At 39.0% G+C, this 18,411-nt stretch overlaps 1 protein-coding gene across 1 annotated transcript in view; it reads right to left on the bottom strand.

The window, feature by feature from the left end:
• Positions 1-10,061: 10,061 nt before the first annotated feature.
• The window catches only part of apold1a (apolipoprotein L domain containing 1a), a gene marked incomplete at its 3' end in the record, with an annotated part of 9,860 nt that continues 1,510 nt past the window's right edge, over positions 10,062-18,411 (bottom strand). The window contains exons 3-17 of the mRNA XM_005728991.1: positions 16,385-16,450; positions 15,863-15,916; positions 15,696-15,767; positions 15,530-15,601; positions 15,103-15,159; positions 14,713-14,784; positions 14,572-14,640; positions 14,383-14,454; positions 14,121-14,183; positions 13,873-13,935; positions 13,102-13,176; positions 12,979-13,018; positions 12,136-12,187; positions 11,502-11,916; positions 10,062-10,676 (exon numbers count right to left, since the gene is read on the bottom strand). Of these exons, the coding sequence (XP_005729048.1) occupies positions 10,062-10,676; positions 11,502-11,916; positions 12,136-12,187; positions 12,979-13,018; positions 13,102-13,176; positions 13,873-13,935; positions 14,121-14,183; positions 14,383-14,454; positions 14,572-14,640; positions 14,713-14,784; positions 15,103-15,159; positions 15,530-15,601; positions 15,696-15,767; positions 15,863-15,895 (1,770 nt within the window). The remainder of the gene's footprint in view (positions 10,677-11,501; positions 11,917-12,135; positions 12,188-12,978; positions 13,019-13,101; positions 13,177-13,872; positions 13,936-14,120; positions 14,184-14,382; positions 14,455-14,571; positions 14,641-14,712; positions 14,785-15,102; positions 15,160-15,529; positions 15,602-15,695; positions 15,768-15,862; positions 15,917-16,384; positions 16,451-18,411) is intronic.

Genomic DNA, 18,411 nt, shown 5'->3' with positions numbered 1-18,411 from the left:
TAGAATGAAGCTTGTGTTATTTACCAAAAACAGCTTCTTTCTTCTTAGCACTTCATCATTCTTACGGAGAATATAAACTATTTCCCACACTGTGGATAGCAGGCTTTTATGGCTGACGTGAAAACCATAAAGGGCACCGATTTGTTCATCTTTGAGGGCAAATTTAGATTGAATTTGTGGAAATTAAATATAACTAAAAATTCTTAGATTGAAAGTCTACTTATAAGCTTTTGGAGTTAGTAGAGGGTTTAAATACAGTGGGAAAAATATTTCCCAAAGAGAGAGACAAAGTATGAACCAAAAACCCAGAAAGAAACACATTACATGAAGGTTATAAACTTATTTGCAGTCTTTGAGTCTTTGTAGTTTTTTGAACTGGGTCACCAGGTTTGTACACATCTTGGGAGGGATTTTGGCCCACTCCTCTTTACGGAAGCTCTTTAAATCCATTAAGTTTCCTGGCTGTTATTTGGCTTGGCCCAACAGATTTTTATAGGCTTGAGGTCTGGGCAATTCATAACCTTAGAGTGCTTCTTTAGCCACTCCTTTGTTGCTTTTGCAGTTTAATTCATTATCATGTTGGATGACACATCCACGAACCATCTGCAATATTCTGGCTGTTCTCATCTAGATTTTACAGAACATGACCCTGCCTGTTGGCATTTCAGTGTGGGGAAGTCGTCTGCATCTTTAGTAGATTCATATATCAATTTATATAGATGTATTATTATTTTTTTTTTAATTTACGTAATGTGTAACATAATATGTTTTTTTCTGGATTTTTTATTTTTATTTTGCTGTTGTTGATTTTCTGTCTCTCTCCAATATTCATTGTTTTCTTAGTGAGTAAACTTAAACAAATTCGTCAAGGGATCAAATAATATTTTCCTGGATTGCATAACAAGGTCTTAACCTTATCGCTGTTATACAGAATTAGTACTGAAAAAATAAAACTGAATTAATGTAATTTGACTGACAGACTGACAGACAGACGTTTTTACAGCCTAATACTAGGAATGTACCTGTAGACTGCGAAACTGTCAATATCTGCCAGTATTTACCTTGCACCAGGAAATAAGCTACCAGTGGCTGATGTTTATCAGTTTCCAAGTATGAAATTTGAGCCTCTTTTTTTGGTAACTAACAATACTTTGTCCTGTCATTAACTACAGGATAAATTTATTTAAAATACCGGCAGTGGTGCAGAACTACACAGTGAGCGAAACTGATTAATATGACATTTTAAATGTAAATTACAAATCCTTTTCTAAACAATGAAGCTACAGTCCTGTGCAAAGGTTTTAGGCAGGTGTGAAAAATGCTCTAAACAAAGAATGCTTTCAGAAACATAAATAATTGTTTATTGGCCCCGAATGTATTCTGCAGCAGGACAACGACCCCAAACATACAGCCAAAGTCATTAAGAGCCATCCTCAGTGGAAAGAAGAACAAGAAGTACTAGATGTGCTGGTATTGCCCCCACAGAGCCCTGATCTCAATATCATCGAGTGTGTCTGGGATTACACGAAGGGACAGAAGTGTGAGGAAGAATTGATGCTGTTTTAAGGGTAAAGGGTGGTCACACCAAATACTCATTTGATTTAGATTTCTCTTTTGTTCATTCACTGCACTTTGTCGATTAATACCTGCACCTGCCTAAAATGTTTGCACAGTACTGGATGTCAGTCAGGTGATGTATACATCACAAAGTTGATTATAAGGATGAGGTCAGGGCAGGGATGGGAGAATACAATAGTGGACTCTAGCATGGGAGAGGCCCAGTTGTTTTCTAGTCTACTTCAAGCCAAAAGTCAACATTTTTAATTTTACTACATTTTTTTTTATTGTGTATTTTATTGTAACGACAATAACAAAACTCCTCTAAACTTGACAGGACTTATTTCTTCTTTGTCTAAAAGTAAAGTTGCCCTTTTACATACACTGAGCGAAACCCTTGCCATAGTAATGTCATCCTGTATCTGCTATTTTTCAAATATAATTTTGTTTCCCTCTGTCATAGATTGTATAGAAAAATATATTTTACACAGTTTATGGTCTGTGATGATATAGCACTAAAAAGTCATTCAGGTGTTGTGGTATTGTTCCCTCAAATCTAATCTGCCCACTTTGGCTCCAGGAACACTTGACTTAAGTGGCTAAAGAAATGTCAGAGTACAGATCCATTGGTAATCTTATGTCTTAATGATAAGTTAACTGATAAGCAATCTTTAAGAGAGCTATTCAGAGGCAAGATGGCTGGTATAGGAAGAAAAGGTCAAACCATATCTCCTTTGTAATCTGAGATCTACTTGAGGTTTGAAAGGTAAATTCCCAGCTGCAATTTGACGTCATGTGACTTCATTTTACTAAATACTCTTCTTCACTATTCTCTTTTCTTTTTTCACATTTAATCATTCATCTAAATTTTTTAAATGTCACCATCTAGGAAAAAGTGCCGAATGATTACAGTAAACTGTTTATATGTACTTGGTCAAAAGAAAGAGTATTATTTCATGTATCATTCTGTTTTAAATATATTTGCTTTCATGCAAGTCAAGTACTAGTCTGCTTTTACTCTGAAGGTCAGGAGGGGAGTGGACCATGAATCCTGAATATGGTCAGAATAAGGAGCTCTTTTGTGAAAAACAAAATCGCTACGGTTGGGGCATCAGAATACGCTTTTTCTTTAGGGGGTTAAGCAAAGTACATTTGGTTAAGACAAGTTTAAGTGGCAGTGACCCTTCATCAAACACACTGCAGGGCTGATTTCACCCCCCCCCCCAATGGGCTAACACTCTGAATAACTCTGTTTACTCTGCAGGTCTGAACTGTTTCACAAAAATACAACAGTCAAATAAGCCGTGCCCTGTGCCGCCAGAGAGACAAAGCAAACACCAGGACTCAGAGTGACACCAGAGTAGAGTAATGCTGATTTGAATGACCACTGAGCCAAGATATCACGAGCCCGAATGAGGTCATTGTGAAAGAGCTCATTTACTGCTGATTAATGTGCAATGGCTGTGATCTGTACATATGATCAGCATAATTGATGATCTCATAGTATGAAAAAAATGGAAGTCTGTGGAATGTTCCAGCTTAAGGAATGCCATTGTTGGTCACGTCACATCTCTGATTCAGCCTGTAGTGTCATAATACTGAAAGGACTGACCTGAAATACTGGACAGATGGCTCCTAAAGATGAGTAATAGATTTTGTTGGTCTGCTTGTTCTTCCTCTAGTTTACTTTTACAAAGTTAAACTCATTTATCTTTTGTTTAGAAAACAATAATTTTTCCATTATATAGTCAATACCACAGATGCACATATCTTACTTAAATAATTTGTGGTTCAAGTCAGGGGCGTCAAACAAAAGGCCCAGGGACCAAAATGGGTCTAGCAAAGACTCTTATCTGCTCAACTGGACAGCTTTAAAAAATGTGAACTATAGAAACGTCTGTTTTGTTGTTGTTGGGGGGTTTTTTGAATCACAGTGGGCTGTCTGTGGCCCACAATGTAAAAGGAGTATGTAAGTAATAAAAGTTTAACATAAACCAAAAACGACATCTTTTATGAGCTTTTTTGTTTTTAATTAACTCCTTTAACCCTTACACATAACATAAACCTAACCCTATTGCTTGCTGATCTGCTGGGATTTTCTCAGTCAACCATGGCTTAAGTCTGCAGAGAACAGTCTAAAAAAGAAAACATCTCCAATGAGCGGCAGGTCTCTCTGTAAAAAAACAACAACTTATTGATGTCAAAAGTTGGAGGAAAATGGACAGATGGCTTTAAGTTGAGAAGGTAGGAAGGTAACAGTAACTCAAATAAACAATTGATATAACCAAGCTCTGCAGAGCATCTCTCTGAATGCACATGTCACTCCTTTAAGCAGATGGCGTGCAGCAGCTGAAGATCACACCAGTTGCTAATCCTTTGAGCTAAGAACAGGAAACTGAGGCAAGAATTTGCACAGTTTTACCAGAATTTGATGACAAAAGGCTGAAAAAAAAGGTCCCTGGTTGATGAATCTTGATTTCCGGTGTGACCCTCAGATGGTAGGGTTAGAATTTGACACAAACATCATGAAAGCCTAGATCCATTCTGCCTTGTATCAATGGCAAAGCAAGGTGTGATGGTGTAGGGGATATTTTCTTGGCCCCTTTGTACTAACAGGGCATCATTTAAACCCCACAGCCTAAAATGTACCTTACAAAGTGGCTGGTGAGTGTATATACGCCTGAAAAAACGCCCCCAACTTTTATTCTACAATAGAAATAGAAATGAAGGAGATCACATACTACATCCACTTCAGTCACATTATTAGCAACACGTTGATCTTGTCGAGGCTAAAGAAAACATTAACACACACACTCACACTGTATGTTATACAATACTAGCAGCAGAGAAACAATAGGCACATTGTTTACTGTTTTGTCATAAACTCTTTCCATTTGTCATGATGTTGAAACTCTTCCTCATTTTGAGATAATGATCACTTGTTATGTGTAATAACACGAGGTATGAAGCGTAAGAACGTCTAGTCTTTGAGGAAAAATATCACGCTGTTCCCTTTTCTTCATCACGTTTGACCAGTTTTCCTGCAATCAGATCTGTTTTGAGTTAGGCTGCTGGTGTCTTCAGTAAACACACTGGTGCTTTTCCATATGACTAAATATAGCCTTCCTACCTACTTGACATTTAATTGATTAAAATAATCAGTTCCTCCCAGAGAGGAAGCAGGAATTGCTATAACACCTTCTGTTTCATTGTAGAGCAGCACACCACGTTTAAAAAAAAAAAAAAACAACCCCTGAAATGATCCCAAATCCTTTGCGATAATAAAATAAACGACTGAGATAAGAACATACTGGTTTCTCCTTTAGTAAACACAGCCACAATTTACAAGATAGTAAAAAGTTTTACCCTGTTCATATTTAGCCTTCTACTTATTAACTTGACCTCTCAAGGACTCAGCTGGTCTACAGTAACACAAGCAGCTTGATCACTGAGTTGCTTTTAATGTGCCGCAGAAAATAGCTGAGATCATCATGGTGTTAATGCAGGCTTATCACATGGTTACAAACCATGTGATAAGTATTGTGCTTTGTAAACACTTTTCCCTTATGTTTAATTTACGGTTTTATGTCATAATGCGGCTGTGCACAGGCAGGAAAGGACCCAATTGCACACGACACAGAGGTGGGAAAGTGAACTCAAAAGGCAGCTTTATTGCTGACACAAGTGGAAAACAGTACAAAACTAAACTGGGAAAATATAAACTAAACACAAGGAGAGGCACACAAGGAAACACACAGCCGTGGATGCGGAGATTGCGACATTGGCAAAGAGAAACACGGGGCTTAACTACACCGAGGAATAACGAGGGGAATGCGACACAGAAGGAGAGCACAGCTGGGAGTGATTAGGCCGGACGAGACAAGGGAAAGAAAACTAGAAAGACTGATATGAGACACGGACCTTCAAAGTAAAACATGAAAAGCACCGATTGAACTCTAAACACGTAAACTTAACAGAGACTGGGGAGACAGAACAGAGGCCTGAAGCGTGGGACAGAACGGCACAGAGTAGACACGGAACACAGGGAAGCCATAACAAAACCGAAGAACGAAAACTTTAACAGCCATAACCGAACCTAGAGTAATAATAATAACTTCAATAATCAAAACAGCCCAACAAAGGACTCAGAACATAAACCATAATATAAAATACCAAAACACAAGAGACTCAAAATGCTGGGTCACAAAGACCCAGAAGCGTGACACTTTATTAAAGGCTGGTGAACAGATAGTTAATTTAAACTATATATAATTTAACAGTTAACTAACAAATCATTTTTAATTGACCCATCACATTCATCTCACAACATTTTTAGGGGATAGATTGATTTGGCAGATTTTTCTTTTCTTGTTTCAACATCAGATGTCCTTCCTGACACAACCCCAAAAGCATTTGTATCTCCTCCCAGAGCCGAGCCAAGGCTCTTTTCTTTGTTAGGCAAATGTGCAAACCACTGTGATCTGTTTATAACATAAATAATGCAATCTATTAAAAGTGGTGATGTTATAGGATGGCATTTTAAACACCCCCAATAGGTCCCAGTTCCTCCAGTCTACACATTAAATTGTTCAGGTATGAAAGAGTGTGTAAAATTTGTACGGAAATGTAGAGTGCTTTTGGCGGTAACAACACTGCTTTGTATAATGGAAATGTAGCTTTTAAAGACGACAGAGTATCTCTTAATTTGGTTTTGGTAAACTGCAACGACTTCGATCATTTTATTTTGAACCATCTGATCAACACTGTAGCTATGGTATACACCATGAGAGCTTAGAAACTCTTGTACTTTAGCTGTGGAAGTGAGATCCATGACATCTGCTTCAAGGTTATTAGGTGTAGCAGAAAGGACACAAAACAGACATTTTCTCTTTTTGTTTACTCATGAAAAGCCCAGAGGAGTAGAAAAGACCCATGTAAAAACACATACAATGACTATACACAGACTGAGACACCAGTGGTGAAAACACAGAAACAAAGTACCATCACTAAAATGTAGCGGCATTAAACCTGAGAGCATGGGCATGGAGGAAGCGACACCTGGTTAAAGTGCTCTGTTTGAAAAATCTCTGTAACAGGTGAGCTTTAAGAACACGAACAGGTATCACATGATCATTCTATCAGCCTGGCGCAGTTCCAGGGTGTGTTTTACTTTTGTAATTTAATGACTCAAAGTCAAACTGGCTTTTTTGTCATATAAAAAACTATTTGGAGCATTTCCGTAAGAAAACCTTGTTAAAACATACAAGTCATACAAGTTTTACTTTCATACACCAATAAAAAAAAAAAAAAGACAGACACTGTGTAACATATTTTAAATAAATACAAAACAGGTTATATGATGTTAGAAGTCAGTAATAATCATGACTGGTTTTTTTGTCATTTATCCTGTGTTTAATCATCGACTTTGGTTGATTGTGTTCAACAGAGGAAGGAGGGAGCATCTAAACCTAACCCACCTAAATCTGCCTAAACAAATGCTGCAATTACATACTGTCAGGTTTATATGGTTGATTGTCATTTATGCTTAGAAATATTTACTCATATATGCTTAGAGTTTAGAATCGATGTCATATTGATAGGGGTCTGATCCTTAGTAGTCTGCAAAGACTCTGTGTGCCTTCCAGACTGTTCTGGCATTCACACCCACATCCTGGGAGCATGGGAGAGGTCATTAAGAGGTCATACCTTCTTACTGTTTCATGGCAGGATAAACACATCTATATCTGTTTTAGTCTAAGTGCCTTTTGTTTAGATGAACTGCTGGACTCCCAGACCAGCAGGTTTAGGGAAGTCGTTTATGGGGTCACATTCTGACCACACACACACACAACGCACAGACAAGGTACTCTTTGTTTGTATGCATATGTCATATGTTAATGAACCTATGCATACTCATGTAACCTCAATAAAGAGCAGCGTTACGGGGGGAGCGGACGAGAGCATCTGGGGTCAAGCGAAGGAACGGCGTTTGTCCAGTTCTCTCCCGTGCACGAGAAACATAAAGAACTTTGCCTACTCGTGTCTTGCTTTGCTGTGTAGTTAAATTGTCTTGAACGTTCCAGCGAATAGGTTTAAGCTACAAACCCATCACATACAAATACTGCAATTGCAAAACCTACATAAAACATCTAAATGTAGTGTCTCTGAAGCTGTGGAAAATAAAACGGGTAGGTATAGCACGGGCTGCAAATCATCCCGACTCACCAAATCCAGCCATTCACATGCTTATTATTCAGCTGCAGAAATGTTACAGAGTGACTTCAGCCACATCTTAAATGTATTAACCTCCCCTTACTTATTTTTACTATTATCCATTTTAGTGCATTAGTTAGTCGACTAGAAAGTGCCGATGGCCTGTAGACTACTTTCTGCTAATCATGCCACCATGCCACAATGCACTGAAAGCTTTTGCAAGAGTCATTCTGCAGCTTGACTGTATGGCAGGACCTTAAAACATCTGCCCCTCCAAATGCAATGATTCATAGGAAGTCTTAGTGTCGTGTCTCACAGTGTTTGCAGATAGACCCCCTTACATTTTCCCACTCAAAGGGAGAAGCAAATGAGTGAAACAGAGAGACTAAATTCAGAGTTTGAACCTATTGCAAACATTAGCACGCTAATCGTCACCGTATTATGTAGTGTGTCAGTATGCCAAAGGCTTAGCAGCGGTTGGTTATTATTATTTTTACTGATAACTGTCTAATGATAACTTGGAATTCTAATTGAGCAGATTTACTTGTATTCTCAGGTGTCATAATTGATTTGATTCCATGTGAAGTGATGTTAGTGTTGATTTTATTTATTTATTTATTGTTTTTGCATTTGCCATCTTTTATTGGGGTATTTATATGTTGTATGTTGAGTTATTTTTAGCACTGCACAGTAGCAGAAGGTAAATTTTCCTCTGATACAATAAAGTTTTACCTTTGACCCAACAGTCGTGCTGAAGGCATCAAAGTCATTAGAGTTATCATCTGTGGATCACACAAATCCCATGAAGACACCCGTACTCATCACATTTGTAAGAGGTGTAATCAAGACGTTCTGGGAGTCAAAAATCAAAAACCAAACATGCTAAAAAATTTCAAGACGATATTCTAATGCATCTCTGGACAGCTCACAACACTGCTGCTGGCGTTCCTACATCACTGTCTTATTGTCAAATGACAAAAATCAGCTTCTTTTTCAAACTGTCCTGACTTTCAACTTGAAGCTCCTCACAGAGCATCAGGTCAGAAGTGGGACAACCCCTACCCCCCACCCCAGTAGTGCTACTGTTTCATCCTTGTATCTGCGTCATTAAAAGGAGTTCAGTTAGCCTTCTGCTGCTCCTGTTTGTAATGTACGCCTCCATGTACACACAGCTATCACTGGTTTACTGCAGTACTGTGAGAAACCGTAGACACAGTGGATTTTCTTGTTGAAGTAACACACTGTATGTTTTTGTTGGTAAGGCTGGTAAGATGTTAGAATTAAATGTCCAGTCCGTCTCGCAGGAGAGCTTGGAGAGCTCGTTGTCCTGGTTGGCTGTGTTCATGCTCTCTCCCTCTTTCACTTCCTCTCCTCTCTCTGTTACTCCTCTGACTCTCTCCATCGTCTTTTCTTTTTGCCTTTGTGTCACCTCCCTCACCTCCTGCCCTCTCAAACTGCCTCCTTGCACTCTCCACCCTGCTCCCATGCTTCTCATCACCCCTCTCCCTGTGCTCCCTCTTGTGGTGGCTCCTCTTTGAATACTCTCTGCTGCCTCCTAACTCTCTTTCTGACCCTCTCCTCTTCGTTGATGATATTTCGTGATCTTGGTGCGACTCCTTCCTGTTCTCAGTCTCCTGACCATGTCTCTTTTCTTCTCTATTTTTTGCCATTTCAGCTCTCCAGTCCTTTACTCCTCTATCCTCCTCGCTCCCTTTCCTACTTTGCCTTTCTTCGCCAGTTCCTCTATTTAGATGTTCACCTCCTCTTTCTACCACTTTCTCACTGCTGCTGCTATGTCTCCTCTTACTGCGGTCCCCTGTTTTTACAGATGTACTTTCAGGTGGCTTCATTTCTCCTTCATCGTCCCTGCTGCTTCTTCTCCTTTCACTTCCTCTCTCAGGTTTCACTCGCTCACTTTTGCTGCCCTCTGATCTGCTCTTCACTTCCTCCTGCTCTTTTCTACTTTTATGTTTCTCTTTCTCTGTTGTTTTATTTGTACCAATATCATCGTTTATCTTGCTGACCTTACCATTACAGTTGTCATTTCCAGCTGTTATTCTGTTTTTGGTGTTTTTGTCTTGTTTGCTTTCTTTCTGAGACTGTTGTTTCAGGACTTCTTTGGCAGTTTTGCCACTTGCCTTGTTTTTCTCCTCTTTTTCCTCATCGGGCATCTTTTCTTTGGACTTGCATTTTTCTTTGTCTTTGTCGTTACTGTCCTCCTGTTTTTTCTCCTTTTCTTCATCTTTTCCTTTCAAGCTCTTCTCCTTTTTCTCCTTCTCATCTTTTTCTTTTATGCTCTTCTCCTCTTTCTTCACCTTTTTAATTTTTGAATTTTCCTTCTCCATTTCTTTACCCTTCTTTTCAACCTCTACAACCTTCTTGTCCACTTTCTCCTCCAGGAGGTCCAGCTCCTGCTCCAGCTCAGCCAGCTTCTTTGGATCAGACACCAAGTCGTCCTCAACCTCTACTTCCACCTCCTCAACCTCCTCAAACTCCTCCACCTCAATGCCGTCCATCGTCTTCTGCAGTTGCGTCTTCACCCTGTTGAGCTCCAGGAGGCCATCTTGAAGGTCTTTACATACCTCTCTGATCTTGGTGGCAAATTTGGTTTTGGCACCCTTGCGAAGCTCATGAGAGTCTTTAGCGAGGAAGAAAACATCCAAAGCCAAAAAGAGTGCCGACATGACGCCTGTGGTGACGCTGATGGCCTGAGCGGCCTTGGCTATGCCGCCTGCCCTACCTAAAACCTGCACGGTGCTGACGAGCTGGTTGGTGTTGATCATCAGGGCTTTTCCCGCGCGGCCTCCCTCTTTCATCACGTGTTTAATGTTGTGGTTCATAGCTTTTTTGGCAGCACTTTGAGCGTATTTCTCAAAATCCCACTCCTGCAGGGTGTCAAGACCTTTCTACAGCAGAAAAGAGAGACAATAAAGAGATGGATATATTTGATTTTAAAGTCAAACCTGTTGATAAAATATTATTGAGATATCATTTTGGGTGTCCACGCTGCCCGCCCTCCTGCCCAACCAGCAGAGTGACGACAATACTCCATCAGCCTTTTACAGCCAAGGGGTATAAAGTACCAACCATACACAATCAGTTAAACATGGACTTAACTGACTGAATCTAGGCTAGATTACATCTCAGAGTGTCTAAATTCAGGGATACAAAACTCTGGATTTACAGTCCTAGGAATTTAAAACACTGCAGTCATTGTTGCAGTGCTGTAATGTAGTATTGTGTCACAGTAAACTGCCATATAAGCACTTGACCAGAGCAGCGCGTACCCATGCACAGGCGTTAACCTTTGAGAAAGAAAGGCTGCCACTTTATCCTCTGTGAAAAAGCCCAAATCAATACTTTTAAGTATATTTTAATACCTTAACAAAACTCGTAAATAATCTTGTGAATAAATAGCACATACAAAATAAGGTTTTCATTGGATGCTTTGCAGTCCTGTGAAATTTAAGTACACGCTTACTGCCTCCATAGAAATAACAGGTGCTGCAAGTCAACACAGCTTGGAGCTGTATGATGCCACCTGCTGAGGGATCTGTGATACTACTGCAAAGCTTAAGAGATTTCAGCTTGGGCAGGCAACATGTTTCTTTGCATTTCAAAACAAAACAAAAAAAATCCATCATATTTTAGTAGGCTCAGGAATGTATTCTGATCTCAGAGAGTGTGCTTTAAATACTTTGTTCTTAACCTTTTAGAAAAAATCCCCTCACCTGCACAAACTCCATGCACTCTCTGAGGACTTTGATCTCCTCCTGGTAGCCCTGGATCATTTTCTCCATCTTCTTACGGTCCATGTTGGAGTGGACCGTATCTGTGATTTTAGCCGTCGCTGACGTGATGCTGCCTGCCGTCGCCACACCGATCCCCACTGCTGTCACAATAATAGAGGCGCCAAAAGTGAAAGGCGCCAGAATGAGGCCTGTGATTGTGGTGACGCTACCCGCGACGCTGGCCACGCCTCCGCCCACAGCGGCCGACACAGTCTTCTTATGAAACTCATCCGCAGCATCCGCCATAGCCAAAAGCTCCAGGATGCGATGCTGTAAGGACGCCCCGCGCTGGTTGAAAAGACGCACAAAAAGACGGGCTGCCATGTAGACGCGGTCGGCTGCCTGCTCCATCGCCCTGCAGAAACAGACACAAACAGAAACATTATGCTTGTCAATCTGACAAATAAAGTTGTAATTATTATTATTAAGACTGGATTTACTGCTAAATTTAAGCCTTGAAGTTGTCAACAAATCAAAAAAGAATTATACCCTAAAAACAAATGCAAAAATCTCAAATATTATGTTTACTGGAAACATGAAGGTAAAGTTATTAAAAAACAGAAACTGTATTCACATTTCCTCATCCTCTGCCCGGAAATCAGAAGTCTCATTCCACTCCTTCCAACCTGGCAAACAGCAGCAGAAATAATACAACGAGTAGACAGAAAACATAAAAAATAAATAATAGTTCTCCTAAATGTTGAAACTAGGGCTGTGCGATACGACCAAAATCTCATATCCCGATATAAGAATTCTATCGTCCGATAACGATATAAATCACAAAAATGTAACATTTTCTGTAAATTCTGTGGATCTCGGGCAGCTTGACTTGTGGGAAGTGTTTCCAGCTGCGCGTCATGTAGCTGGAGTCGAGTGTTTTAACCGATGCATGAAACGATACATTTTTAGACATAAGTTGTAAAGGCCGCCGTTTTCTTTTCTTTTCTGTGCTGCAGGGAAAAGCCTGTTCTAACGTTTGAGTCTAAGGTTTATTTTTTAGCACCTGGCGGCTCTTTTTTAATTCTCATCCGTAAATAATCTGCTCTTTCACGTGACTCAGTTTATTTTGAAAAGTCTCAACGGGATCTTGAGCTTTATTGTGAAAGGTTTATGTGGAAAATAAACAAGCGGACACGCGATGCTGTTACTGTCGTTGTTGCTAACCACAACGCATAAAAACAGGCGCTTGTCCGTCCGTAGTGTGGTTATATTAAATATAAGAGAAAGAGAGAACTTTAAGAAATTAATATAGCCACTACAGTGACCATCAAAAACGATGAAAAAAATATTGCCGTAAACAGTTTATTTTGCGACACCGCGAAACAAACGATAGCGTAAAATGAAACCATAGACGTTTTTATATCGTCATCCGATATATATCGTTATATCGAACAGCCCTAGTTGAAACCACACTAACCTTTGACTGTGTTCCACCACTCCAAAAGCTCATCCTCTTCCTGAAAACAAGAAGCTTGAATGAAGAGACAACTCATCTGTCAAATACCATAAATGACTAACACTCACAAACTCTGAGGCTCACCGGCTCAGGTTCGACTGGGTTTTCCTCAGTCGGATAAGCAGCCATCTCCACCGGCTGAACCTCCACTGTGCTCTCCTGGAAAACAAATAATAAAACAGCTGTTAGTCGCACTGTTGCGAGTTTCCTGTCAATTTAAGCACCTTGAGACGCTTTTGTTGTGCACTGGCAGTACATAAATAAAACTGAACTGAATTCATGAAGGCGTCTCTTGATTGCAGTCTTTGAAAGTGATGTGTCTACTTCCTTTGATAGTGTTCTCGACTTGGCTCGATGCTATGATATTGGGTTTTTTAAAACCATGAAAAATATTCTGTCATTATGCACTTCAGTTTTCTTCAGTGGTGTTGCTGAGCTGATCATTGTAGTCGAATCCACCAGACTGTTGATTCGGTCACTCCTAATTTTTTTCCCCTCAGTCTCAGTGAGTTAATGCGACACTTTTGTTAAACCCTATGAATTAAAGCTGATAATCTGAACTCCAGCCACATATTACATTCTGCTTAAAATCCACTGCGGTGGTGTACACATTGTAAATTACGATATACATATAATAACAAATACGTGACAGGTCCACATCAAAAGTCAGAGGTTATCCTATACAAACATTTCTTGTGTGAAAATTTAGAAAAATCTAAATTAAAGACAGTTGAAAATCATAGTTCTGGTTGGAGGTTTTAAACAATATGAACATCAAGTGGAGAATTTTAAAAATTTCATTCATGAACCACAATGAATATTTTAAGTTAAAATCTTTAATGCCATCATGCTGACCTGTGCTGGGCTCATCTCCTGCAACTCGAGAGTCTCCTCAATGCAAGGCATTTCATCTGAAGTCTGTGGAGGAAAAATGATGATGGTTGTCATAGACCACAATAATCTACACTGAAAGACTTTACATTTATAGACTGACTGCAAGTAAATTATTAATAAATATAACTTTGGAAAATCTGGTGGAAAAATAAGGTAAAAAAAAACAAAACGCCAACAAAACAAAAATAACAACAGACAGATGCAGGTACCTGAGAAGCCAGGCCAAGTTTGGGAATGTTAGGAAGAGTTTTCTTAACTCGGAATGACACAACCTGAAAGAAATAAACAAGAGTAATGTTTTATTTATTTAAGTGGAGCTTTGACATCAAAACTGAGAACTCAAATGGTGTAAGAAAACGTCTGGATATGCATTGATTATTGTTGATGAACTCCAACTACAGCAGCCGACACTGGAAGTAAAAAGCATACGTCGCACTGATCGTGCTTATTCCTCCTCGTATGCGCTCTTACTCGTCTTTTCTTTTTGATGGTCCTCTTGTGTCTCAGCCCGCCTCCTGCTGGAGCCTCCATGTCCTCATCTTCCTGCAGCAGACAACAGGAATAACTTATTTTCAAGCGAGATTGACTAAATTTCCTAAAATGTTACTTGCCCAAATTATTAAAAAGTTGGGATTTTTATGTGATTGATGTCATTTCTACCTGTTGCTCCTCAGTTTTTGGCGTCCTTCTGAACATCCCAGTGATCCCGGAGAACACGACTTTTTTCTCCTGTTAACAAAATAAAACCATATTTATTTATTCACTAAACCTCAGAAACAGTGTTAAAATCAAAAGTCTGACCTTTGGGGTGCTTGAAGCTTCTAAAAGATTGTCATTACTGGCAGACAGCTGACTGTTTGCCAAAGCCGCCTCCTTTAAAAAGACAAATACAGTCTTATATAAACTATTAGCACTTATTTTGTGCACCAAACAGGGACAAAAATGTAAAGATTACACTATAATGTTTAAAACCTTTGATGCAGAGTCTCTCATCTAAACTTATATTTAGATTTGCTGGCATCACATTATTAATACAGAGCAGAATATTATTTCTGTGTGCTGCGTCTTACATGCAGCAGCACAAATAGCCTAAACCAGACCCTGCATTTCCACAAGTAGAACTCCACAACACTGAGAAAGGATAACTTCCCGACCTGATTATCCTGACAGTAGTTTCAGTTGTAATCTCACCTTTCCTGCATCTGTGAGGCTGTCACAGCTGGCTGACAGCTGCCTCGAGAGGGGATCCTGGAAAAGAAATGCAGTGAATTCAGGGAAAAAGTCCAAATTATTGTATTAAATGATGAAAACAGTCTTTTGATTGATGGTGCTTTCAAAACTTTGGTCTGGTTGAGCGTGATGACATGACAATAAGATTTTATTAGCTGCGTGACATCTGCTTTTGTTTGTGTGTTTGTTTAAATTTTTCATTATTTGCATCCTTGTTTGAGCTGCTGTGGAATATTTTCAGAAGTGAAATAAATATAAATGACAGAAGTAGTGACAAATGCGAAGGAAGAAGCACAGTTTTGGCCTTAAAGAGTCATTTTCTGATAATATACTACATCTAACTCCGAAAAGCATAAAAATACATGAAAAATCCAAATGTATTTGGCACCTGAGTAGCGACAGAGCGTGGAGCTGGTTTGGGAGACTTTTTGAAGAATCCTGCCAATCCTCCTGTTTTTTCCTGAAATATATGAACAGTAAATAATCAAAGACATAAATGAGGGTGAAACAGGTCATGACTGTGACAGTCCAGATGTTCTGGTCCACATCTGTACCGTTGCTGTGTTTGCTTCTGACAGGTTTTCATCGCTGGTTGATAATTTCTGTTCTTCATCTGCGTTTGTTTCCTGAACAAACACAACATAAAGCATAAAAAAGACCAACACAAGTACAACTGAATATCTTAGAGTGTATTATAGTTATCTAAAGGGCAACACTGCACCTCATCTGCTGGTTTTGGAGCTCTCTTGAACATCTCACTGAAATGTTTTTCCCCCTGAAATCAGACAATTAACAATCTTGCTAACAGACAGTACAGACTACATCAGTTTCATAAGGTCTGTCTGAAAAGTAACATGGCTAACAATGACTTCTTCTTCTTTCTTTTTTTTTATTAGGATCAATATCTCCAAACATTGATTGGAGATAAAACAGTGTGTTGAACTGAGGAATCCAGAAGAGAGAAAACAAAAACGAAGGGTAACTCAAGCACCAAGACAAAGTTAAAATGTTGATGTGGAAGTGGTTAAAGTGTGACGACATGAAATCCCACAAAGGAAACGATCTGACAAACAAATAAAAAAACAAGACAAGAATGAAGCAACTCAGTATGAGGTCTGCTTTTATACACAGTTTCAAGATTACACGGGGTGCCGTGTGTGAAAGAGGAATATTACTGATTTAGCATAAACACTGAACGTAAAAAGCTGAACATGTAATCGCTCTGCGCAGGGCTGACACTGACCTCATCCAAAAGGTTGTCAATGCTGCCGGATCTTTTTAAAATTTTAGCCAGGCCTCCTTTTTTCTGCTAAAACAAACACATTTAAGTTACTTTTTAAAATTCATTAAAACATTCAGTAGCAAAAACTGTCTCAGGGAAAATAAAACAAGAACTTGACAACACGCCGACTTTCGATATCAGTAAGCCTCAATGTCACAGTGATTTATTCTAGTACTGTACGGAAGTTTAACCCTCACTGAAGTGTACTTGCATAGTATTTTAATTTCCTCTTATACTTCTACTCCCTTACATTTATTTGACATCTAAAGTTATTGCTTAATTTTCTTAAAAACACATTTAAGTTAGTAAAATAAAAAATAAAAAAAGCACCGTTCACACATTGTGTGCAAAATGTCCTCACCCGAATATTTTACTCCTTGAGTTAAGTTTCACATAAGCCTATAATACAAGCAGGTAGGTGGAGAGTTTGAGAAACTGGCTGCTTAGAAGTGGACTAATATGGATCCACGAGGACGTCAACATGTCAAATCGATTTTTATTTCAATTCAATGTGCAGTTGTCAAGATAAGATGTGATGTGTCCAAAGAATTCTTGCAAAAAGTGTAAAACAAACCAAAGAATTATATGTAAATACAGTATTTAGGACTTACTTTAGGATTTAAAAAACACAATAAAATAAAAAGGGACCTTTTCTGCTTAATTACTACTTCAACTGTAAGTACTTTAGAGTCTTTTCTTTGTAAGATTTTACTTGTAATAAAGATTTTGACACATCTGCAGAGGTTTTAATTATGTAGATTATTATATAAGTATCAATATTTCATGACACATATTTGAAAGCAGTAAATGACTCATTGCACTCACTGCATCAGATCTAATGTGTGTGGCCAGGTTTCAGTTCATGTTCACATGACTAACGCAGCTACAGTTGATTTTTGTTTTGTTTTTAAAGGAGAAGAAGGTTTTTTTGTTTTTTAAATCGAGTACCTTTGGGACGGTTGTGTCATTCACATTCTCACAGCTGGCAGATAACTGAGCCTCAGTATTTACCACCAACTCCTGAATTAAAAGCAAAGAACAATAAAAACCAACGTCTCCTCTGTAGCTTGGTGTTTGATTATAAGACCTGGTTCGTTAGCGGTTTCAGTAAAAGTTGCGGATGAAGAGATTTGCCATAGAAGTTGGGTTTTTTTGTTTGTTTGTTTGTTTTTTGTTTTTGTTTTTTTAAATCGCTGGACCTTGGTGATGTTATTGTCAGACAAGTCATCATTGCTGGCCAACAGCTAATCATGAAATCATGAACTCTGTGTGTTGGCTTGGTGACAGACTTGATTTGTCTATGGCACCCTTCCTTTCACCCTGTGACAACCAGGGTAGGCTTCAGCCCCCTACGACTGTAAATTAGATGAGCAGAAGAGGACAGACAGAAGGGAGTGTCTGACATGGTGATGCTTAACCAATGTGTGCATTCATCAGAAAGACCAAAGCAAAGCACTTCTGGAAGTTGTAGAGTATTTAGGCAATACCACCACAGTGACAAAACAAAAAAGAAAATCTTCCAAAATATGCATACGTATAACCAGGAAAGTATCACTATGACTGAATATGAAAAATAAGAGAAAAATTGTTTCCTGTACATTTTGCTTTTTTTAGTCTGCCTATGTCAAGTTCTGCTTGTCCCTGAATATAATAAACACGTCTTTGTCATTTCTGTTTTGCTTTCTCTGGTACGTTTAGCCAACAGCATATCTGTAATGCAGGGAACCAATTCTTAAACTGTAAGGCCTATCTATAGTAGACCTGAGAGGTCAAATGCACTGCAACTTAAGAAAACACCTCCCTTTCAAAGTGTTGACGTTTAGATAGTGATTGTTCTCATTTATCACCTTCCCACCATTACCTTCACTTTGCTTGCTCTCTAATCCTTTAATTTACCTTGAAGCACACTCTCACGATCCAATTTTTTATTCCTGTGCACTGCATTTATACTCTTTTGTAAATATTTATTTGGGGGCTTTTTGCCTTTT

This window comes from Pundamilia nyererei, unplaced genomic scaffold, assembly GCF_000239375.1.
Source record: "Pundamilia nyererei isolate P.nyererei 1_Seehausen unplaced genomic scaffold, PunNye1.0 scaffold00031, whole genome shotgun sequence".
Classification (NCBI taxonomy): Eukaryota; Metazoa; Chordata; class Actinopteri; order Cichliformes; family Cichlidae; genus Pundamilia; species Pundamilia nyererei.
This window is presented reverse-complemented; position numbering and strand designations above follow the sequence as displayed.